This window comes from Oryzias latipes, chromosome 21 (genome assembly GCF_002234675.1).
Source record: "Oryzias latipes chromosome 21, ASM223467v1".
NCBI lineage: Eukaryota > Metazoa > Chordata > Actinopteri > Beloniformes > Adrianichthyidae > Oryzias > Oryzias latipes.
Window position 1 is genome coordinate 20,841,535 of NC_019879.2, and position 25,649 is coordinate 20,867,183.

At 39.0% G+C, this 25,649-nt stretch overlaps 1 protein-coding gene across 4 annotated transcripts in view; it reads left to right on the forward strand.

Annotated features, from left to right (window-relative positions):
* Nucleotides 1-25,649, forward strand: part of tanc1 (tetratricopeptide repeat, ankyrin repeat and coiled-coil containing 1) — a 110,756-nt gene that overhangs the window by 35,598 nt on the left and 49,509 nt on the right. For 3 of the 4 annotated variants that reach the window (XM_023950779.1, XM_020713038.2, XM_023950780.1), the window contains 2 exons: nucleotides 2,953-3,054; nucleotides 23,106-23,239. In XM_023950779.1, the coding sequence (XP_023806547.1) occupies nucleotides 2,953-3,054; nucleotides 23,106-23,239 (236 nt within the window). Of the gene's footprint in view, nucleotides 1-2,734; nucleotides 2,864-2,952; nucleotides 3,055-23,105; nucleotides 23,240-25,649 lie in introns of those variants that run through there. The other variant, XM_023950781.1, reaches the window with a different exon arrangement.

The following is a 25,649-nucleotide window of genomic DNA, read 5'->3' on the forward strand; positions in this document are numbered from 1 at the left end:
CCTGCAGATCTCTCTGCTGGCTTTGATTTAGTTCTGTGTGGTTAAAAAAAAAAAAAAAAAAAAACGTGTCTAGATTCCTTCCCAATGCATTTCTACTTGAAGAAGGTTCCCTATAAATTATAAAAGAACAAGAGTCAATAGTCAAAAAAATACAGTCTTCATCTTGTTTTTGATCTACATTGCCTAAGAATCAAACCATCTAAAGAACAAATAACTAAATCAGTATGTCGCTTAGTATATAAAAGATTTATTGCTTTCAGAAAAGATGCAAAACAGAAATGACACTCCCTGCCGATACTAATGATTATGATCTGTTGATGATGCCACTAAATGAGTTTGTAGTTGAAATTCACAGAAATCCCTCATACTTTCTCAGATTTATGTTAAATACATTTCTGCATGTATTCAAAGTTTTTATCCCCCTTTTCATTTAAAGGGAGCCGTTTCCCTCTGAGATTTAAAGTGGTTTGTCATTCAGGGTTCAGAATAGCACTCTCATCTATAACCTTTAGTGCTTGAATATTTTCATTTGTACTTTTAGCCTCATTAGCACATTTTGGAGCATAAATGGCGCTATTGTGGAGCAGCATTCATTCTCCCTGCTTCCACAAAGACTACACAGTGTCCTTATTGACGAGTGGAAATGTGAAAAAGTCAGAGTCCATCTTCAAGAATGTTGGGGAAAGTTCCTTGATCACTTCCTCACTGCGAACAAGCCTCCCTTTCACTGGCTTTGTCTGGACTTTGTAAGTTGTTGGTGAGAGGTATGTGTACGTGTGTGTCTGTTGACTGATGGCATGCTGGTTATGGATACCTGACTCTTGAGTGTGAATACCAGCGAGTCCTCTGCAGTCTCAGCTGGCTAGCTGCTTAACTCTTAAACATTCTGTTTCCATCATCTTCTCTGCAACCTTCTGTCTGCTCGCTTTTTTATTCCATAAATGCACATCACCTCAGACTTGCTCAATATTCTCAAGGTGAGAAGCGAAGGATTTATGTCTTTGTGGTTTTTTTTTTGGTACTGCTGCTTCCAATAACTTGAATTTAATAAGCAGCGACTCAAATTAGATCACTCTGTGTAAATGATGTGCCTAATTTTCCATTATTTACCATTTTACCCTCACATACTTCATAATTTTTGAAATTCTACATCAGTTATTAGGCATATAAATGTGTTTGCATCCAGGTGTTAGGAGGCTAGGTGTGATCAATTTAAGTGTACATGTCATGTCTGGCCGCCTTTCATCGTCTTTCAAGGGTAATGCATTTGACTCCTCCATTTCTGTGACCTTTTCATAGCTGTAATAAACTGCAATTGCTCCTCCGTCTGTGCTGTCACGACTTTTTTCACGAGCAGTAATGGCAGCCTTTTTAAATTTTGAAATTAGATTTTAAATGCTGGAGAAACTCCTTCGAGTCTCGCCTGGCTTTCAGATGTCGGAGTCCTGCTGTGGGCGATCTACCTCTCGACTGAATCATCCCTCAGAAGTGGCAAATGATTAACCCTGACAGTGACTGTTTAATCTAGGGATTCTTTTTTTTAATAGTTTGTCACCTCGACATGAATTTGGCACATAAGCTTTTATTTTTAATGAAACAAAGAATCTGACAGTTACCTGAACTAGTGTCTCTGTAGCTTAATTGGCGTCATGTGATATGTTGAACAAATGGGTTGTCCCTGACCATCCATATTTGAGTCTTTTTCATGTTTTCATTCGTTTATGTATATATCGCCTTCAGAACATGAGGTTCTTGCATGTAAACATTTCTGCATCCATGCTACGTTAGAAATCTGGTTTTTGAGCTATTCATAAAGCAAAATCTCTGCTTCTCTTTAAAAAAAAAGCTTATTCTGTTTTACTGATTTATTTTTGATTTTTAAAGATTACCTAATTTTTCTCCCAATCTTTCATTTCTATGAAATTTAAATTGAAAAATCCATACTTACACTGCAGCAAAGGTACAAAGTTAAAGTAAAGCCTTTGGTTACCATATGAGGCGGGAGTGTCTGTTCGTAGTGAAGACCTTTCCCAGCTCCCCATCTCTGCTGAACCTTGTAACTGGAGTTGGAAAGGGAAATGTTTGAATGTGGAGATTTGAAATAGTTTACGAGTGTGTCGGGGCTCTAGGTAGAGGACTTTATGTGGCCAGTTGCTAGGAAGGTGTTTAGATTCACAGGTTAATATTTAGACTACTGTCCATTTTGCAGTATTTATAACTGCCTTTAAAGCAAAGTTAAATAATCATTTTTGTAGTCCACAAAATGACCTTTTTAAAAAAAAAACTCTAGAGGCAGGAAGGATTGTGACCATCAGAAACATGTTTTGGTTTTGTTTGAACTAATTAAAAATCTTGCAAAATGTTCTCAGGACACATTGCGTTTGTTGCTGTGGGATTTTCAAATCCATCTTGTTGTGAGAGGCACACTCATCCGAGAAGTCCTCACTTAAAAAAGCTGTTCTTCAGAGGACGTTACTACCATCCCAGATTCCCCCCCCTCGAACACCTGAACCTCAATCCTTCCATATGACGTAAGTGCAAAAACTAGAAGGGCATACCCCCACTGTGGCACACAGAAATAGTGTTGGTATATCAGCTCTTGCTCCTGCAAGGTTAGATGGGTTTTTTATTTTGCTAAGAGTCTTATTGTTGTGGTTTCCTGCCGTGGTTTACATTCCCACAGCCGTGCAGTGGTGTTTTACCGGATGCAGACTGCATCTCGTGTTTTCAGTGTTATCAGTGGAAGGAGCGTTTTTCAGTGTGCAAGGGAGTTTTTCTGTGAGCCACAGTGTGCATCCAGGCTCATCTAACGAAGACACAGCTGAGTGTCATCTTCAGCCCCCATCTGGATGGTTTTAATCATGTGAGAAGTCTCTCCATTCTCGCCTCTTTAGCGCGTCTGTCTGTCAGTTACACTCGCTCATTTTTTGTGTGTATTCTGTCCGCTGGCAGGTCCGATCAGGAAGCCCAAATATGTTGAGAGTCCGCGTGTTCCGTCTGATGCCGTGGTGTCATCTCTGAGGAAAGTGTCCAGTAAGAAATCTTCTCATAATGGTAAGTTTTTGTAACTTCTGTTTTTGTGCCTGCTTGGAAAAAAAGATGTATAATTAAAAACTTTTGTTCGATATAAATGTACATTTAGTTTTCTACAGATTTAAGCGAACTCCTCCCATTTACCTCCTTTGCAAGCTTATAACAGGGCTTCGGTTTACTTTAAAGTCTCTGTTTGGATTACAAAGGAGTCACTTTTCCACTGTGGATGCAGTGTTTGACCGAAGCATTGAAGGGAATCACGGGAAAGCAATGAGGTCCATGGATTCCTCTGTAACTCTTCATGTGCTTGTTTCTGTTTTTCATAGCTGCCTGTTCTTTCATGTGTTGTGTTTGTATGTGTGTGTGTGTGTGTGTGTGGGGGGGGGGTGCAGAGTTCTACTAAAGAGGTCTGTTTTGATTTCCAGCAGAGAAACGAAGGCTCAAATTCTTTCCACTGGGCTGAGAGGAGATGTGAAACCCGTTATCTTTAGCAGAAGACATTAAAGGAAGTGTGTCCTTTGACTGTACATGGCTGATATACATAGACCAGAGTAACCCGCTGTGGCCCTGTTGACAGGACACACCAAAGCATCAGGGTGTGCCTGACATTCAGCTGGAACACGTCTCAGACAAGGCTGCCAGCAGATTGCTTATGCTAGGTCAATGGTATCTCACATGACCGCTTTGCACTTGCAATGATAATGAGCTGTTTTATGAGACAAAAACTCAAAACATGCAAGCAAGGGTTCTAGTTTGCACGCTGGAGCAGAACTTTGAAAGCTAGATGAACACATGCTTTCAGTAAAGTCGTGTTGTGTGTGTAAATTTATTGCATGCTTCTAAATCTAAGCCCCACCCCTGTTTTCAAGTCCTTTCTAGCGTTCCTCAGGACCCCCCCCCCCCCCCCCCCACCCACCCACCCATCCACCCAAACCTCCCCAGCAGAGGAGGAATATTCACATGCCTGTGCCTTTATAGAAACAGTCTGATCTAATCTAACCCTCCTTCCTGTTCTGTGCTTTCTGACACAACAAAAAGAAAGATGCTCGAGGAAGAGCAGTTTAAAAATTGCTGGTGTAAACAGTAGGACTGTGTCTTCTCAGTGAAACCGCAGTTGTCCCTGGAAAATATTCAGGTTGCATCTTTTTTTTTTTGCAAAAAGGCTTCTTATTTGACTCGCTGGTATTCACACTGACTTTTTTGATGCAAAAAAACTACTTGAAAATTTTGATTAATTGGTTAAAGACCCACTCCGATGAAGACTGTTGTTTTTAACATGTTCTTGGTGCATTTTTCTCATGATGGAGGACATGTATAAAGACAGTTAATATTAAAACTGTATTCAGAGTATTTTTTTCTTAATTCAAATTGCAAATCAGGAGCAGATGAAAAACTGCTGATTGAAAAAGCTTTTAGTCGTTACTTAAAATCTACAGGCCACAAGCTCCCTGCTCCGCTCCGTTCTGATGCATCCACTTGCAGACAAATAGATCCATGTACGTCTTCCGTTTTCCATGTCCGAGCTGCCATCTGTCTGAAAACTGAATGGCTGGATGGCTCTGATATTGGTTGCCATTTTTGTTTTACCGGTAATGTTAGGTTGGGGGGTGAGATGGGCTCTAAGCTAACGAGAGAGAGTTTAAACAAAGGGATGATGGGAAATGAAGAAATGGCTCACTCCACACCAATAGTCCTGCTCACAACTCAGAGGCCGCGCTGCAGAAACTATGTCCTAGAGAACGACCCAGTGTCAGGCTATGAATAAGCTGGACCCAAACTCAGACGGTAGAAGATGAGCATTATTGAAAGAGGAAAAGTGAAGTGCAGATCTTCATGAGAAGCAACTGGAGGTAGATCCAGAGAAGTTCTATGATGGCACTGAGGGGTAGAATCCAGAAAGAATCAGACGAGGCTTGACTTAGCTTGGTTTGGACTTGCTTTGCTTTGCTTGATTTTGCTTGGGTTGGGTTGGCTTGGCTCGGTTTGGTTTTGCTTGGCTTGGCTTTGTTCGGCTTGGCTTGACTTGGCTTGACTTGGCTGGACTGGACTGGGCTGGGCTAGGCTCCAACCAGCATAGGTCGATGGTTTCTTCCATAGAGATAAAGCAGACAAACCGACAAAGGCTGGAGAGCGTAATGGACTAACAAAGGCAGTCTAATTGGATGCAGAACAGGTGCGAGTGACTAGAACCTCTGGCAGGTGTGCGAGAACGATCTCGACACCTGACATCCAGGTTTTTGGATTTAGGCAAAAAATGCCATAATCTTAATTAAAAGAACGCTGGGAACCCCTTTACAATAGATCAAAGGGTATTTGGAGTGGGCCTTTAAGGAACTGACAAAAAGTGGCCGCGAACGATGCGGGACTTCCCCGTGTATGGATCAGCTGTTTGAACCCTCCTGATTCTAATTTATCAGAAGTATAATATGAGCTGCAGCTGGATGACGAAAACTATTAGGAAATAGTCAAAACCTCAAAAACATTTTTCCAGTCTTATAAAACGACATTCTATAACTCTGTCCGTGGTGGTTAAAACGATTTTTTTGCTCGGTCTTTAATGACTTTAGACCAAATGACTCGTGTCATACGATCTCATTCAGCCGTCTCATTCTTTTTTTGTTGTCATTGTGTGAATGTTTAGAACTTTTGATTGATTTTATTACTGAGAAGAACTCAAACTTTGATCTGGCAGGCAAGATACAATCTTGATTTCTGTTACTTATTTCACTGGCTGTTGTGCCGATCGTTGTTTGGCCTAAGAAGGAGAAAGGAAACTACGGCAACGGCTGATCATACGACTTTCAAAGCAGCTGGACTGAAGTCATTGAAATCATAAAAGCCAACTTTTGCATTCAGAACCATCTGTAAAACATGTTCACTGATCTTCCATTTAATTCATCGTGTTTTTGTACCAAGACTAAGACAACAGAAAATGGAGCAGCGTATCTAATAAAGGGAAACATTTGGGAATGTTGGAAAAACCGGAGATAATGGAAACAGGCTGTCTTCCACTCTTTATGGACTTTTGCCCTTTTTTGAAGTTTACTGTTGTTTTCTCAGATCCATCCATTCTTTTATAGACGTGAACAATCACCTTAATCTTTCACCTAAATGAAACCTGTTTGTAGGTATTTTTTACTGGTTTAGTTAAATCAACAAAATGATATATTTTTTAAACTAAACTGCAACAATAAATGTAAAAGTTATGCATACTGATACCCCTTACAAAGTGCTCAATTTAAATGACTTTTTAAAATGTAAATATAGGCAGATGTTTGACAAAAACAATCTTTATAGAGCGTTGCCTGGTGTACTTCTGTACATCTGTTCAAAATTACACTTAATTTAGATTTTCTGAAATGAAAGCAACATCGGAATACTTTATAAACTTTAACCAATTAGTTCACAATTCCACATGAAAACACATGGAAAATGTCTGCTGATTTAATCTCTGTTGTGTCACTGCTGTCCAGTTTCTACAACAAAGATGTGTAAATTCATGACAATGAGGAAGTAACAGTACATTTAAGGAGGCACTAAGCTGCAACTTCTTAATGAAATGCATTTGTTCTTCACGTAAACCACTTCAGACAGTTGTCTCTGACTCCATCCTGTAGGATTGTTTCCTTTGTCTCAAATATTGAAGAAGCCTTTAAAAGCTTAAAGAAATATTCAAGTTGTTATAAGGTCAAACAGCTTTATCATTAGGGTTCTGTTGTTCAATAAAAGCTTGTGTGTCACTCAGGAGGAACAGCAGCATAGTTATTTAGTGAGCAAGAGAAGGTTAACTAAAAAGGAACTGAAAGAATGAGCCATCTCTTTCTTTGGGTTTCATTGAGAATTTTATGATGAGAGCTGAAGTAAATTAAACCCTGCTGATGGGGTTGGCCTCACCTACTGATGCAGTTTTTTTGTCCTAGTAGAATATTCTACATTGCAAAAAATCAATAATTGATGCAAATCAAAATCAAATGGTTAGTAAAACATTATTTCAGAATATTGGCATGCAATTTAAATGTACTACTACTTTGATGGCAGATGGAAACTTAACCATCCTGACAAGGAAAGCTGCAGACATGCATTTTTTGTGGTATTATTTGTTCAGATCGTAGATAAGTAGGGGATGGGAACTTGAACCATGGTTTGGATTGAGCTCATTTCAGATTAGTTTTTTAATCAAGTTGCCATCTGTCCGTCCGTCCGTCCATCCATCAACTCTCAGGACCTGCTGAAACTCTTTTGGAGCCAACCCAGTTACTGTTGGGCAAAGTCGGTGTCCACCCTGAACAGGTTGTCAGTTTGTTGCAAGACTCATGGAGTACCTTTCAAAAAATGGATTAAAGGGCCAGACAATGGGACTTGTCATCAGTTGGAACACGCCCAATAATGCTTATTATAGATAAAGCCGTTTTAGAAAAAATGTAATGTCAAACATATTAAAATAACAAATTATAAATTGTCTTGATAATACCTCTAAATAAAAGTTTTTCGAAGCCACAGAATTTGACTTCTATTGTAAATGTATGTTCTTTTTCACTGCAGTACAGTGTTCCTTCGCTATATTGCAGTTCACGTTACACTGTTTTGACGTTTTACAGATTTTTTTTCATTTAATTTTTGCATGTTTCTTTGTAAACATGGTACGGTGTTCTGCATCCTGACTGCTGACATTGTCAATTAATCTCACTCTGTGCAGTGTCTGCTGTGACAGAATGTGTTCAGTTTGCCACATTTTCATAACTCTTCGATCGTCAGCAGATCTTTGTTTTCATGATAGATTTTAGATTGAACTTGGAGAGTTTTAACAAGAGAGAAAAGTGTGAAACTGTCCATACCTGTTTGAAAAAAGTGTATAAAGTGTGTAGTGAGGAGTTTTACATCCTTAAACTCTTCATGCCTGAATTTATTTCCAATTATATAAAAAATTATTCTTCAGTGGGTTTTTTTCCATTCAAGTGGATGCCAAACTAAGAGGAGTCCTGAATATAATGGTACTTTCCGAATTAGTGACATGCAGCATAAAGGGGTTTAAACATCAGTTATCCTACTCACCTGTTGCAAGTTATTTTTAGAATGTAACTCCCGTGATAAATGAGGGAACACTGTACAGACACTGATTTGATTAACAAACCAACTAGTGTTTACATGGTGAATTGATTCGGCATCAGTTGTTTTAGTTTTCATTTCAGCCTGGAGTGTCTGTTGCCCATTAAATGGATGAATGACTGATTTAGGGCAGAGGTTTTAAAGATTAGATCTTCCATTTATTGAAGAATGTCAGAAAAATGTAAGCTTTCAGTGAAAACAAAGCTTTGGTGTTTAATACTATTGTGGAAATGATGCGACAATGTATGCCCATTGGTGGTGGGTGACTTCTTTGTTTCTCAGCAGTCCTTTCCAGAAACACTATTAAATATTATTGGGATGTGTTACTGGCTTTGCAGAAACAATCTTACACTAGTAAATGCTGAGGAAACTTTCCTCCTTCAGCAACTGTTGGGGCAGAACTCAACGTCTCTCCGACACTCTGCCTTTGCGTTAAAGTTGACGTCACAATGGAGCGTTGATAAGGGTGCCATACAAATGTGGGCTGCAGAGTGTTACAGCATTAAAGTGTGTGACATTTAGGGCATGGATTTATGGAGGACTTGCCTGTGGGTGTGCTGAAGGATGCCTCTCAGTAAATGTCAAAAATGTGCCACATTTATCACCAGGGGAATCGGCTGCAGAGAAACTAATATGTCCAAAATATTTAGAGTTTTAGACCTTTTTTTTGTTTCTTTGTTTCATTTGGATGTTAGAAATTTGCACTGGAACATCATTTGTTTTTCTTTTGGGCTGTAGACTGTCATGCTGTGTTGTGTAATATCCGGCTGGGCTTTAGGGTAAGTAAAGAAAAATAATTTTGAGCAAAAGTCTTTCTTTATATTACATTTTTTTGAGGCTGGATCTGGTGTCTTGTCTCCAGGTCCAGTGAAATATAATCCTGTTTATGCACCGGCAGTCTTTTATTTGTCCGTTTTGCATGAGTGTGTTTGTAATAGTCAGGTGGACAGAATTGTTTCAGCTGCAGCTCCAGAGCTCGGTTTGTGTCAATCTTCACTAAACCACCAGTCCTTCACAGTTGTCTGTCTTCAGATCCCCTGAAGATCCCCTGTTTTGCATCTCCAAATAGATTTGAGAGCAAACATTTGCCATTTGTGTCTTCAGAGGAATCAATTTAGTATTTGAAAGTTTGTCTCTCTCTCTCTCTCTCTCTCTCTCTCTCTCTCTCTCTCTCTCTCTCTCTCTCTCTCTCTCTCTCTCTCTCTCTCTCTCTCTCTCTCTCTCTCTCTCTCTTCTCTCTCTCTCTCTCTCTCTCTCTCTCTCTCTCTCTCTCTCTCTCTCTCTCTCTCTCTCTCTCTCTCTCTCTCTCTCTCTCTCTCTCTCTCTCTCTCTCTCTCTCTCTCTCTCTCTCTCTCTCTCTCTCTCTCTCTCTCTCTCTCTCTCTCTCTCTCTCTCTCTCTCTCTCTCTCTCTCTCTCTCTCTCTCTCTCTCTCTCTTCTCTCTCTCTCTCTTCTCTCTCTCTCTTCTCTCTCTCTCTCTCTCTCTCTCTCCCTCTCTCTCTATATATATATATATATATATATTGGGCCTGCACAATATATCGCAAATTTATCGTTATCGCGAAATCAAGCTGTGCAATATGCATACCGCAAAAATCGCAATAAATGATTACCTTAAACTCATGGCAGCTTGAAATATTGAACAAATGAAATAAATCCCTTTATGCATTTAACCAATCGGAAGGACCCGTTTACGTTTTTGATCAGTCAGATGAGCCCTTTTATGTTTGATGTTTGCCTCCTACGTCGACGAGGGTCATTTGGAGTATCATTTTTAAACTATTGCAGTGAAATGGAAATGATGTTTGACCTATTTACAATAATTTTGCCACTGGGGATTATACAGATGAGAACTATTTAGAATTCTTATAGTCTAAATTGTTGTATTCAACCCAGCAAAAATATGTTTGTAAGAGGTGGAAAACCAGTCTCATTAATTACGTGAATGACATGTAACGCTATGGACACACCAGGCATGTGACGCTCATTTAAGGACATGCTAAAGCCACATTCTTGAACGGGCATTTAGCCCATAGTGTTCACACTGGACAAACAGGGAGGGGCTTCTTCTTTGCTTTCTGTTTCTGCCGTTTAGTAGTGCATGTCCACCACCTACAGTTGGAAGAATGGTTGCGAAATCTTGCTAATCCTGCTCCAGGCTTTTTTTTACACAGCTATGTTCAGATATATGAAAGATTTGGTGTCATATAATTACAGCAATAATTACTTTCCCCTCCATGATAACATTTCAAACGGTTGGCACTTTCCTGAATTAAAAAGGACGCCATCCAAACGTCACTACCAAATCCGAGTCCCTGATTGATCAAAGTTCAACCTGGTTTAACTTTCAACGTGCGTTCAATGGCTGCATGTTTTGTACCTATAGCCCCACAAAGATGGTTGAGGCTTTCGTGGCTAAACATGAACATGAGAGGTTTGGTCACAGAAACCCGAAACGTGCATTCACACGCACTTATATTGACTTTTCATTGAAAGTGGCTGCTTGAACAAATGTTGCTGAGGGCAGTTAAATGTAGCTGAAGACCTACTGAGATAATAATACACACTAATGAATATTTTACGGCACTTTCTTTAGTAAAAAGGCAGAATTAATAGGTGATGAATGATTTAATAAGATTAAGAAAAGGGCTGCCAAATCCGTGAATGATTACATTTAAAGTGTTGGGGAATAAAGTTGATCCACATATCAGCCATTATTCATTTTTTCCTCACCCAGTGTTAAAGCTTGTTTATTTAACAAATTTAACCTGCAAATGTATATCTTGACTGGATGAAATGCTGTTCAGATGTGAATTGATTTTACTGTTTGTCAGAAGTTTTCGGACATTCAGCTACAAATGCAGCCGGCCTCACCCTCTGTACCTTTAGATTGCACTTTTCATTCATTTGGGAGGAGAAAAAACTCCACACAACTCAATTATTGTACAAAGTTGTTGACTACAAACTAGCTTTTGTTTTTTTTTGGTAACATGAATGCTTACCTTCCCTGCCATCATCCTGGGCTGAAAGACTGAATAATAGAAACAGCCAACTGTTGAGCAGCTCGTGTTCAGATCACAACTGTACATCCTTTAATGGATTAATGAAACATGGTTGAATTGAACTAATTACATCTGTGTCTGGCAACAGGTTGAACAAAGATGTCAAATCCCTGAAAGGATGTGCCGTGTGGTTCCACCGCTGACATGTTCAGCTTTAAAAATTGCAAAACACAGGTGGACTGTGTTTGCATTTATGGTTAACAGACGTCAAACACTATTAATAGTTTTTACTTTTAAGGTTTTTTTTAGAAGTCGTATTGATTAATTTTGACACCAACATTTTTTAAAATCATTTCTTTAGTATTAAAAATAAAATCATTTAAAACTTTTTTTTTGTTTTTAACTGAGTTAAGCGGGCCACAACACAAACACTACACTAAACCACACTGAGGTTTAAAGACTCAGCTCTGGTCCAATCAGCGGGTCCGATTGTTCAGCACCACACCTAAAAACAATCAACACAAATTGACACAAAAAGATCTACAAAAGACAGCAATGCCCAACTCTAACAAAGAAATAAAAAAGCCAGTATAGAAGTTAAATAAATAAATAAAAATAATGCTGCCACAGCCATAACGACAGAAAAACAAAGACTGAGGGACAATGGATAGATCTAAAGGAGTATTTTTTTTAGGTATTTACTTAGATACTTTTATCATGATATGCTATTCTATATTGTGATTTGCTATTGTGATTCATTTATTTGATGCTTTATGCCATCAATTAACTAAAGTTTTTTTTAAAGTTAGCTTGTTTATCATCTTTACATGTAGAAAAAATATCAACTAAAACTTATAAAATAAACAGCATGTTTTTTCAGTCATTTTTCAGTCATTAGTTTTTCCTTTTTTTCTTTTCTTTTTCGACTTGATATTTTTCACCCCACTAGAATTGGGACTATGGTCTCTGTTTCTTTTTGTTTGTTTGTTTGTTTGTTTATCTATGTGTAGTGCTGCTGTGGGAATGTTGCAGAACAAGATCCTGCAGCAGTGTCTCCAACTCTTGATTGACTTGAACGATAAAAGTCTTGTCCTCCGATGCTTACATCATTAATGAAATTCCATCTAAAACAGAATAATCTAAAATACAGAATGGTTAGCATATGGATGTCAAACTGAGATGTTAGTCAAATATGATGGCTATTACCTTTTCATCTTCTTAGTAATCTCACCTTAATTTAGTTCTCCCATCTATGTGAGCAACAACGGACATTTTTGTGGTTTTGACATTGGAATGTGCAATAAAGTAGCTAAAGTTGCTTCAGGGGGTCACATCACCTTGTACCTCTGAACTCAAATGGAGTAGCAGGATGCATGTTCTCATTTTTGAGGGTTCATTAAAGAGCCTCCATGTTAGGGAAATGAAACTCCAGCTGCTAATGAGCACCGGCTGGATTGCTTTCTTGGCAGGGAGAGCCAAGACAGTTTGATGGAGCCTCTCTGTTCAAGGTGTCCTGCTTCTCTTCTTCCTCCCTCATTGTGCCCCTTCGTCTTCATTTTTGTTTTGCCAATTCACACGGCTACTATTTCACACCTGCTCATAAACTCCAGGCTACAGATAATGATGTTGTTTGGGCTTTTTTTCTCCATTTGCAGTAATGTTGCCGGAATAATTAAGTGTTCCCAGGTACTTCCCTAGTTTTATACATCTCCAGGGCGGCGGATGATTGAGAGCACAACTCAGATCCTATGTCTACTACAAGGAGCAGTGTTTCCTTCAGGCTCTTATTTTAATGCCATCTAAAATTTAGGAGAAAACTAAACTTTTTATATTTTTAAATATTGGCAGTTATGATTTGTTTTATTTTTCATGATTAATAGTCAGTAATCAAGCCATTTTCCTGATAAAGTTTCAAACTGATTACAGTGTCTATTAAATTCTGTTTTTTTTTTTCATTTTAGGTCAATTATTTTAAAATGGAAATCTAATTGAAACCAATAAATGAAAAAGGTAAATCTTGAGGAGACAGGTTCATATCTGCTCTTACAACCGCTTCTCTTTTTATTTTCATTTTTAGATCAGATTCTGCCTATTGTGATTTTCATAGGCTTGCTGGCTTTGACAAAACCCACATTTTTATCGGATTTATCTCACGGATGTTTCACATAAGTTAAACATTCATGTATTTCTGTAAATTTAAGGACTCTCCCACCTTCAGTCTTTTCATGCAGCCACATTTTATCAAAAGTTAGATCAGTTTTCTCCTAGTGAAGCAAAAGAAGGAATGCCAGCACCTCTTTGCTAATCCACACTCCTCATGACTGCTTGTCTTCACCCCTATTAAACCTTGTTTTCTTGTGTTTAAGCAGTATTAACCATCCTATGTTCTCTATAAAAACCATTTCCTCCAGCTGATGTATCTCAAATCTGACCGCCTTTTCTTTAATTTATCATTTTATTATTTTCATGGTTCCTTTCTTTCAGTTTTTTGTGGGGACAATGAAATGTTTTTTAATTTCTTAAAATATCTATTCTGTGTGAAATTACATCTTACAGACGTAATTCTTTAAATTGTTAAAAGGCTGTTTTCTGTTTATTTACTAGATATGACACATTCTTCATATAGTCTGGGACAAGATAAAACAAAAGCAAAATAAAAAAATCTTTTTTCCATCATAAATAGTGTGGCATTGAAATACTATATATCATAGCAACCTTTTCTTATTCTGTAAGAGAAACTGGTTCACAAACACCAACCTTCCATTTTTGGAGTTAATAATAAGTGAGTGAAAAAGTTGCCAATAAAACCTATTTCCTATTTTCGAATAAAGTAAAGTGAAAGGTTAAGGGACAGGTCATGGAACTGTTTATGTGTTGCTACTCCACAATATAAAGATGATCAGATTTAGGATTTAAACCTCTGTTTGAGATCAATTTCTTAATCTTTCTGACACCATCCTTCAATAGTTTTTTTTTTTTTTTTTACCAGAAGATGCATGTTATTCTGCAGCACCTTAGTGGCCTCAAAACCACACGGGCACCAAGCAGGACACAGACGTGATAACCACTTCAAGCTCAGTTTGCATTTAATGCCTTACGTCAAAAACTATTTCAGTTTAAAGAAATCTAACTGGTTTGTTTATCCCAGCAGATACTATCCAACACTCACTCTATAAAAACCAGAGATTAAGGCAAGGCAATCAATGATGAGATGAAGTCAAGAGTATGTGGGAGAGAACAGAAAATGTGCTGTATAAATGAAGCCTGGCTGATTTGATGTGTAAACATGGGGAGATGTTTGGAAGGAACTGAGAAGAACGTGTCTCCCCCTGAGGTGTTTTCTCTGAAATGCCCTGCAGCAAAAATACTTGGTATTAGCTGAATTACATCAAAAACTTTTTCTTTTCTTTTTCTAGAGTGAACAGAAAGCTTAAACACCCTAAGTAAAGCATGGTTCAAATGTTAGTTAGGCTTCTGTGACACTAATGACTGTTTAATGTTAAATGCAGTTGTCTGTCGAGTTTATTTGTCCTACTCAAGCAAACAGACAGTTGTAATGGTGGTTGTACTACATAATGGCTCTTTTAATACTAATTTAAGTAAACAGGATGAACGGTGAATCATAAATATTTAGAAGTGGAGGATAAACAGCTGAAGTGGTTCGTTAAACTTAAAGCAAATAAGGCTTTCTGCATCTGCAGGCTAGCTGCATGAGTACAGAAAGCAATACGTCCTTGCAGAGTGAAGGCTTTTTATATCTGGTTGAGCTCAGTGCATTGATCTCAGAGCGCCCCTAAAGCTGTATTTAATATTGATTTGGCCCATGAGCTTGAGGTTTGTTTTCTTTGAGCCGCATGTGTGTGATGTCTTCATGCCTGCTTCCTCCTGGACTCTTCATTGTCCCTCTGAGGGTGGAAGGTTAAAGTGCTAGGAAAGAACCACTGATGGAGTAGAATTGTCAGAACTCTAGGATTAAAAGGGTTAGTTATAGATGCTCTGTAGGATTTAACCCCTGATCTTATGTGATCGTGGCCGCTAAGTAGGGTTGGGCTTGGTTAGTCTTTGGATGGGAGACTTCTTGGAACTCCCAGGTGCTAAAGGTTACTGTAGCCGCATGAGGGTATCATTCAAGGTTTCAATGTACGGATCCTAAGTCCAGGTACCGTAATTTCCGGATTATAGGCCACTACTTTTGACACACGCTTTCAACCCTGCGCCTTATTCAAGGATGCGGCTAATTTATGCATTTCTTTTGACGGCCGCTAGGGGCGCTCGAGCAGAAAAGGTAAGCGTGAGACAGGGGGAATACAGTATCTGACTTGATGCAAGTTTAATGTAACAAACAGACACTTACTCTGGTAAGCAGATGGTTCAAGTTGTCAGTCATCTGAGCCATAAACCAACCAACTGCACTGGAGAAGTATCCATTATCCATACACTGCTCAACCCTGAACAGTCTCAGAGAGGAGGAGGCAGTGAGAGCGGTTGAATACATAATTTCTTTTCCAATATCAAGCCCATTATTTTGACACATCCACAAGCAGCCAAACAGCATGGACCTGATTTGTGCTCTTAGACCCGTAACTCATGGTGTAACAAAAAGAAACACCCATGCTCAGCCCTATTTTGGCCGCATCCCACAATCCCTTGCTGCCTTTAGACCCAACGTGCACATGACCGCCACTACAATATGACTCAGCTTTTAAATTAAAAGAATCTACGACGTCATGTGCTACTAATAGTAACCTTTGATACTGTGCTCCCAGTTGTCTTTAGATCATTGACCAGTTCTAGGCAGTTTTCTCAGCGTTCTCAAAATCATTTCTACCCCATGAGATGAAGTCTTGCATAGAGCCTAACATCAAGCAGGCCCTGGTTCAAATCCCAGCTGGGACCTTTCTGTGTGGAGATTGCATGTTCTCCCTGTGCATGCGTGGGTTTTCTCCAGGCACTCTGGCTTCCTCCCACAGCCCAAAAACATGCTTCATAGGTTAATTGGCTACTCTAAAGTGTCTCTAAGTGTGCATGTGTGAGTATGTGTAGAGTGATTGTTTGTCCTGCGACAGACTTGCAACCTGTCCAGGGTGTACCTGGCCTCTGCCCAACAGTAGCTGGTGTAGGTACCGTAACCATTTGGCCTGCAATAACCGTTTGGGGTCCTTTCGACTGAGGATAACGTCACACTATGGCAACCCCACTTGGACAAACTACATAGCGTGGAAATCTGATCGGGTTCTACATATTTTCATTTCAGGTTTCCTTTTGTAACCCAAAGTTCTTTTCTCTCATAAGTTGTGTCTGACATTATTCTTTGTAGTGTTTATAGAGAGATTTTGCCACAACCCACTTTTTAAAAAGATCTGTGGCTGTTAGAATGAACCTGCTGCTCCACACAAGCAAACCGTGCCTCTGAGTAGAGCAGCTGGAGTCTCGTAGCTTTGTATTAGCAGGCAGGGACGGTACTTTGTTATAGCATGTGGTCCGGAGAAGGGTTCGGAATGCAGTTTGTTCGGCTGCAAATGCACTTAATAATAATAATAAAAGCACATTTAGAAGATAATCTCACTCCATGTCAGAGCTCTGTTTGTTTACAACGGACCGCATAATATCTTGTTCTATGGTAGTATGGTAATTTGTCCAGACCAATCACTATCTGATACGTCAGCCAATCACATTATGTGACGTCATCACTATTCGAAGGACCCAGAACGGTTGTTGCAAGCTTCGCGGCAGAATTCTTTAATTCTTTGTCTGCCCCATCATGTAAATAAATTAGTTAGAAATCATGCAATGTGATTTCCTGGAGTTTTATTTTTATTTCACACATCAGAAAGAAAAGAGGCAACAGTACAGAGGGGATGACTTATGGATTTTGCAACTCAGAATGAATAGTTCTGCTGTTGTGGTGGTCAGTAAAGGGTTAACCTATTTTTTTTTACATTTATTTTTCTTATTTAGTATTGAAATCAGTAGTTGGTAAATTTAAGCTCAAACATATAACTACTATCATCAGGGTCAATCACACCTCCTTTCTCAAAGAGATATTTTGTACTTTTTTACCCTGTTTGTTTCCATAAGTTGCCCGAATTGGCTAGATTTGACAACAATTGACAAAGGGGACAAAAAGGAATCTATCTGAGCGGATTCTTTGATCTGTGGAAATTTCTCCCTTGAACTTCTGTCAAAAATGTCTACTTACCTTTGTGGTTGAAGCTGTTGACACAGGATGAGGATGCGAGCAGCAACAGAAGCATGTTGCTGTGAGGAAGCTTTCATCCACAAATGAAATGTGTTCTTGCATCATGCAAACACAGCGTGTCAACACCTCTGTAACTATATGAAGACCTGCTATACTTTGTGAAAAGCTTCAAGGCCTGTGGAGTTATAGCCGAGTTTTCTTGTAGGCATTCAGAATAATTTATCTTCTAAAAAATGAAAGGGGTAAGACATAATGCAACTTTCCTTAAGGGAATGTCTTTGTTTGAAGAAAAAAACTAAACTCAGAACCACACACCCCACTGGGCGTTTGCATCAGAAAGTAATTCAAGTATTCTGTGCAGCCTAAAGACACTCATGTACTCAAGTCTGGTATTCCTTACATGTGTCATTCGTTCACCAGAGGACAAAGGCACAAGCTTTACATGGAAGTGGTTCTTAATTCAGTTTTACAAGGCGCCTTTGATGAATGGCTGGAATAATTTGATATGAGACATTGATATTTTATGGCAATAATGGAATCAAAAGCTCCTAATGGAACGATGTATCTGTGTTAACAAATGGATATTTGTTTATTATTAGGGTTAGATACCTCGGGGCTGCGTGGGGATCTGCGCATTGGCAAGGAAGAAGAGGCCTGTGTTTGTAACCAATGAATGATGCGTTACGCCACATTTACAGTTTGTTTATAAAAGAGAAATTTATAACTTATTTGTTGCATAAATGTTTCCCACATCAAGTAGAAAAAAAAGAAATAGAAAAAAGAAAATATACAAATAAACAAGTATTTATTTAAAACTAATGGCAGAAACATTTTTATTTTAATTTTTGACAAAAGGGGTCAGATACATTTGGAATGTGCATGTGTAGTTTTTCTGTTAAGGTGTATTTAAACTGGACACATTTGGTTCGCTTAAAGTGAACCAGAGTTAGTTTCCCCCGATAACCAAGAATGAATTTTCAGTCTGAATACTCTCAAGCAGAACCTGATCCAGGACCAGCAACCATCCGCTCTCTTACCCTTCTTTTAAGGTGGTCTTAGTTCATTTCCAATTGGAAAGTTTCCTCTGCTTAAATAGGCTCCGTGATTGGAGTAGAACAACTGGACCAAAGCAGCCACTGTAGCCAGGCATTGCGGGGATGTAAACAGAGTAGAAACGTAGCAACCATGACAAAAGGAAACTTAACAGCTTCTCACATTGTTTTCCAGACAATCTATATACCATAAACACGTATCAGCGTACCTTCATAGCCCTCTCGTCTTCAGTATAACTGCCTTCCAGCAGTTCCACCTCCACCGTACCAAAGTAGCAGTAAAAAAGGTTGTACCTGATGTTGATATTGACGTTCAGAATTGGTCAGTGAAATATGATGTTTGAATAAGTGAACTATTCAGACAAGGATTGTAAAGCTTAAGACTTCTGTTATTTTTTCTCTTGTGGCTTTGCCCCGTCCTCATAATTCCTGGCCAGTGACTGAAGAGATCTTTAGTCAAGTGGTTTTGTTTACAAGCTTTGGTTTGGAACAGAATAGTCCTGTTGATGGCAGTTGAATACAGACCAAACACAAGATTCAGGACTCAATCCACACCAAATTAAGTGGACTCAATCTTGACAAACGCACTTTTCCAGTCTGAATACGCCCTTGGAGAAGTAATGCTGCCTTGTTTCCACTGTATCTAGACTACTTGATAAGCTCTCTATCATTTTCATGCTCTGCTGTTTTGTTATTCAATTCCTTTTTCTCACAATAAAACGTAATGCAGCCTCCCTTTGTTCAATTTGATTGCCATTATTGTCTGGGAAGTAAGTGTGGCACTGCAAATAATCATCTTTTTCTTAAAACTCTTTAATTGCTAGATCTGCAGAATGCAATACGTTTTGGTGTGCTTGTGACAGATTGCAGAAAAACGTGAAGAACTGGGTTTTGCGTAAGATGTAGGCGAGTAGACCTCCTCTTGGTTTTCACAAAATAAGCTTAAAGCTCATCCCAATGACAAATAAATAAATAAATACAAGTTTTTGTTCAGTTAGCAAGCCGAAAAGTGTTGCATATTTTCTTTTGTTACAGTTGTGTCATTGACACTGCTCTATTTTATTGATGATTTTAAACCTGAAAATACTGTGGACAAATGTGTAAAAAAAACCAAACAACATTCTGATATAGAATCTAAAATTATTACATTTTTACCTAAAATGGTTTATTTTAAAAAGAGTTGTCCGTGAAGTTAAAGGTATGCACAATTGAGGTCTAAACACAGTCTGATTCTTTTTAAAAATAAAAAATAAAAAGTTTTTCAATTGTCAAGCTGAATTTAAAAAATACTCTTACAATATATAAATCTTTAAAGCTTATCTATGGCTAATAAGTAGAGGTCATATACTCCAGTGGAATGCTTCGACCTCATGAATTATTGTGACATATTTATATTTTAAAATGAGAAAACGATATCGCTTGCATGACATAAATGATTATGGCAAGATGTGTTTTTTTTATTCCTTCAGAGCTTGGCTGTGGACTCCAACACTGGACTTGTTTGTATTTAATCAGATTTACTGTCAACATTATTAATAACCGTAGAAGGTGGAGGCTAAAGAAGAGAATGAAGAGAGAAAGGGAAGCTGCTGACAGAGAGCTGTATAATGAGCTTTTGTACTCTGCACTCCTTTTGCCTCCTGACCCATCATTGAAATGTCTGCATGCTCTGTGATAAAGCTTTCACTTGAGTGAAATGTGGCACTCTTCATTGCCGCTACACGTTTAAATATTGAGACTCTGTCAAATCAGGATGAGCTTAAAGTAAATGAAAAATTCAGATTGTAAATTTGAAAAACAAAATAGAACATTTGAAAACGGTTTTAAACCTGAAAAATAAAACATTTAAAAATTAATTAATTTAATTAATTAATTAAATTAAAATTAATTAATCAAATATAAATATTTGAAGGGCTTTGAACCTATTGGCTACCGAGACATAATTGACAAGGGATAGAGATTATGGGGACGTCATTTCTGCTCCAATACAGTCTGTTTTTGGCGCCTCTTGTGTCATCCCTCCTTCGATGATGCTCTTCCAAAGTGTGGTCACATCAGAGGAGGGATGACAGGCGGCTCAAACATCAGACGCCGTTTTGGAAATGACGACACAATAACTTCTATCTCTTGATCCCAATCATGTCCCAGTTGTCAATGGGGCTCAAAGCTCCACCCCCATGACAAACTAAGCTCAACTCAGAAAACTAAAGTTCTGAATTTAAACAGCAGCTGTTACCAAGACAATTCTTCATTTCTTAATAGTTTTAGGTTTATAATTTTCAGTATTTCTTTTAAGTTTAGAATACTCTTTTCTTTAAAGGGCGTAAATAATTTTTTCTTATCATTTTTTTGCTATAAAGCCATCTCTAAGCAGCTAGAAGTTCCTGTGACCACAGTGGCACATATTATTCAGAAATTTAAGACTGACGGGACAGTAGCCAGCCTCCCTGGACGTGGCCGGAAGAGGAAAATTGATGACAAATTGAGGAGACAGATAGTTCCAACTAGGGCTGCACGATATGAGGAAAACTCGCGATATGCGATATTGGTGATTAATATTGGGATAACGATATAATTTGCGGTATATAAACAAATATCAAACCAACCAAAAACATCATTTCCATTTCAATGCAACAGTATAAAAATTATACTCCAAATGACCCTCGTCGACATAGGAGGCAAACATCAAACATAAAAGGGCTCATCTGATTGATCAACAACGTAAACGGGTCCGTCCTATTGGTTAAATGCATAAAGGGATTTATTTAATTTGTTCAATATTTCAAGCTGCCATGAGTTTGTTTTAGCACTTTTATCCCTTGTGCTATCTTAGATGACCCCCCCCCCCCCCCCTTACTTTGACGTGTTCCCCCTACCATGATAAAGGTGGAAAGATTTCATGTAATCCATGGACACCAGTGAAGATCACAAATCATTGAAGAAAAAAGGTTCAGAGCACTGTCTAGTGGGTCTAGATGACCCAACTCCCAATGTTAAAGTGCCTAGGACAGCACAAGGGTCAAGGTAACCATTTATTGCGATTTTCGCCGTCTTTTGCGGTATGCATATTGCACAGCTTGATGTCGCGATAACTATAAATTTGCGGTATATTGTGCAGGCCTAGTTCCAACTGTATCCAAAGAGCCCAGAACAACCTCCAAAAACATTAAAGGTGAACTCCTAGATCAAGGTACATCAGTGTCAGATCGTCAGATCGACAAAACTGGAGCTTTTTGGTAAGGCACATCAGCTCTATGTTCATAGACTCAAAAATGAAGCATAAAACGAAAAGAACACTGTCCCTTCTGTGAAACATGGAGGAGGCTCAATTCTGCTTTGGGGCTGCATCTGACATAGGGTGTCTTGAAGTTGTGAAAGGTAAAATGAAATCTCAAGATTATCAAGGCATTCTGGATAGAAATGTGCTGCCTAGTGTCAGAAAGCTTGGTCTCAGTCGCAGGTCACGGGCCTTCCAACAGGACAACGATCCAAAACACACAGCCAAAAACACCCAAGAATGGCAAAGAGAAAAGCGTTGGACTATTCTGAAGTGGCCTTCTATGAGCCCAGATCTGAATCCCATTGAACATCTGTGGAAGGAGCTGAAACATGCCATTTGGAGAAGACACCCATCAAACCTGAGACAACTGGAGCAGTTTGCTCATGAGGAGTGGGCCAAAATACCTGTGGACAGGTGCAGAAGGCTCATTGACAAATACAGAAACCGTTTCATTGCAGTGATTGCCTCAAAAGGTTGTGCAACAAAATATTAAGTTATGGGTAACATCATTTTTGTCCAGCCCTATTTCATTAGTTTGTTTTTTAAAATAATTCTGTTAATCAACAACTCAAAAGTAATGGCTGATTTTGATTATTTCATTTTCAATACATTTTAATTTATTGTTACTTTTGAACGTTTCAAGTCATTTCAGTGAGCATTGTGGACTTTCTTTCTTTAACTGAGGGGTACCAACACTTTTGTCCACCACTGTATATGACAATATATTACCTTTGGGACTCTGAAGAATGTATTTTTTATGAAATAGGAGGTATTTTTGCAGTTGAGTTTACTACCCAAAAGAAAGACGACTTGATCTTTGAGGCCCCACTTTTCGCTCCGTGTGGGTGCCGCCCATAGGTCAACCTAGAGCCCGGCTAACCAGTGTGTTTTTAATTTACTATTTTATTTTTGAGGAGTTTGCCAGAAAAAACATTTTTTTCTTTCTGTAAAGCTGCTCTGCAGCACTGAAACTGCAGTCCAAAGTGGTTTTAGAACCTAGTTAGTTTAAGCTGGGCTGTCTGTATCCACACATTTATATTCAGAGGCATTATGAAGGAGAGCTGTAAACAAGCAGAAAGCTGGTGAAACTGGCACTCAAGGCATGTTTTAGTAGACGCAAAGACACACAGGCTCTGTTTCCTTAACAATGCCAGACAGTCACATGTATTTACACTTTTAGAGCATCTACTAAAGCGCACACACACACACACACACTGAAGCCCCAGCCCCTTTCTCTCTCTCTCTCATCTTCATTCCTCGCCCTCTACGGGTCTGCAGCAGATCAGCAGCTGCCGGGGAGCGCAGCGTAGCATTTCAAAGGAGACCAGAGCAGGCAGCATGGCCCCGTCTGGGCCATGCACCAGAGAGGCAGAATCCTCCCTGCTTTACACTGAGCATTTTTCTCTCCTCTGCCCTTCCCTCTCTCGTCCCCAGACCTACAAGCGGAGCAACAGCCAAGCTCCTCCTCTCCTGCCACTCAGGAACTGATGACAAGATTGGGATTTTTACTTGGAGAAGGGATCCCGGGTACGGCACACATACCTATGGACGACAAGAATGAAAAGAAGGTATTTCATCTTCCTCTCCACCAACTCTTTACCCTCACATGCAGCTGCTGCTGCCGGTGCTGCATCAAACAGACAGAGACAGAGGAGAGCTGATCAGAGGAGAGGCTAGTCATCACTGTGACACTAGAACAGATTATTTTCTAGCTTTTGTTGAATTCCTTTTATCTATGGAACGTTATCCCTACTGTCAGTTTTATTGATTTATTTTTAAAACTGTTAAACATGTTCTGAGCTATATTTTTATGATTGGTTTCATGGGGTTTTTATGTCCATGGAAGCTCCACGCTGTCACGTGTTTGTCTCCCAGTAACTTGAGTGCTGTTCCAGGGACTCCTGAGAATGTAGCAGGAGTATTTGAGACCAGGTCCAGAAATAGAGTTATGTTAGGTCTGAGCCTCAGTTTGTTTGGCTCGACTAATTAAGTTGGGAGTGGGGAGCTGAGCCAAGCACGCTGCTCTTCACTTATTCATACTTAGGCATGTTTGCACGGAGAAGTAAACCTGACAGAAGTTGCAAAGATCATGGACTAGGGTCATGAAATCATGAGAAACTAACAATTTAGCCATTTTTTAATGCTTGTTTTCAAAGTTTATTATCACCTCACGTTATATCTTACCTCACATCATATTGTTTCTTTGGCATTGTTTTAATTTTGCTTGGGATCTAAACAATTTACATCTGTATAGCTACATTCACACGGCCCTTGGCAAAGTGCATTCAAGCAGCCACTTGTTGGTGAAAAGTCTATAAAGGCACAGAAAATTCATGTTTTGGGCTCCAGCATTCAAACTCCTGAGTTCACAGGTCACTACGCAAGTTTCTATAACCATTTTCAGGCTCAACGTTCAAAACGGGCGGCCACTGAACGCGCGTTGAAAGTTAAACCCACCAATTTGACCAATCAGAGACTTGGATTTAACTTACAGATGGCGTTTCTTTTAACTCACGGAAGTGCCAACTGAAAATTTATCATGGGGGAGAAATAAATAATTTGCGGTTTGTGCTCGGCCGGAATTATAGGACACCAATTTTTTCATATGTAGATCTGTGAAAGAAAAAGCCTGGAGGAAAGATTTGCAAGATTTACACCACTTTGACATTTTGCACCAAGCATCTTCCAACTGTAGGTGGCGCACATGCACTAGTAAAGATTTGAAAAAAAGAAAAGACTGTCCCTGCTTGTCCAGTGTGAACACCATGAGCTAAACGCACGTTCAAGAACCCGCATTTAGCACACTCTTGAACGCGCGTCACGTCCCCGGGGTATCTGTAGCTTAAGGCCTTTCCCCTTATTGAATGAAACCACAAGTAGAGACTGAAGACAGAAAGTTACACAGTCATATTATCATCCGTTTGTTTGTCATTCAACCAGCATTTGGCAGCTGTCTTATTATGCTGTTTGTAATCTTCAGTAAGCTGCTGTATAAACACACAGACTTTAAAACAGCAACAGCTTGTGGTTCTCAAATGAGAAGTTAATCACTTGCCTGAATGTAATCTGCTTTTTCGCAGCTGCAAATATTCCAACATAATGTTAATAGTCAAACATAGAATATTACTGCTGAACATTAAAATCCAAATAGGGATAGTGTTTCATAAACTCATATTTCTGCAAATGGCTACTAAAGTCTTTCTGTCATGGGTTTCCTGCACAATAGTATGTCTATATTGATGTAAAAAAAAGATTTGACAGCTCAAACATTTGTTATTTTGAAACACAGCTTAAAGCAAACTGGACCTCATCTGGATCTGATCTTAACGTCTTGATGAGCTACTTGCGTAAAGCAGGACAACAGGAAAAGGGTAGTTTGATGAGGCGTGTAATGCTTGCTTTGTTTGAGACTCTGCCCTGTTTCAACCTTGTGATAAGTGTTCCCTGAAAGAGGAAAATTCCAATAAAAGCAGACTGATGGATGAAGCTGGTGAAAGTTGAACTTGGTTTGGGGCTTTGAGGTTGGATTAATTCAGTACTTTTACAGTAAAAAAAAAAAAAAATTATTTATGTATATCAGCACATTTCAAGTATTTTTAAATTACTAACCCTAACTCAAATGGCTTTAGATGAATGAGAAGTTGCTAGGAGACGGTAATGCATTAAATCTGCACTGTGATGTGGTTTGGTTCTTTTTCTTAATGGCAACCTTGGGCTAAAGTGTATAGTTCTGCAGGATAGTGAAGAAATGGGACAAACAAGCTTTAACGTAGATTTCTTCGGTTGTCAGTTAACTCAGACAAAGCTCCAACCGTTGTATGCTAATAGGACAGGCCTGATTCCATTTAAAAGATGTCTATTGTATCCCTGCAGAATTCCCTTGTGAACTCTTCTTTTGGCTTATTTTGGGCTCCTACAAACAGATGGCCATGAGTGTGTAATTTTAAAGCTTTGTCACATTTACAGTACGTCCACCCT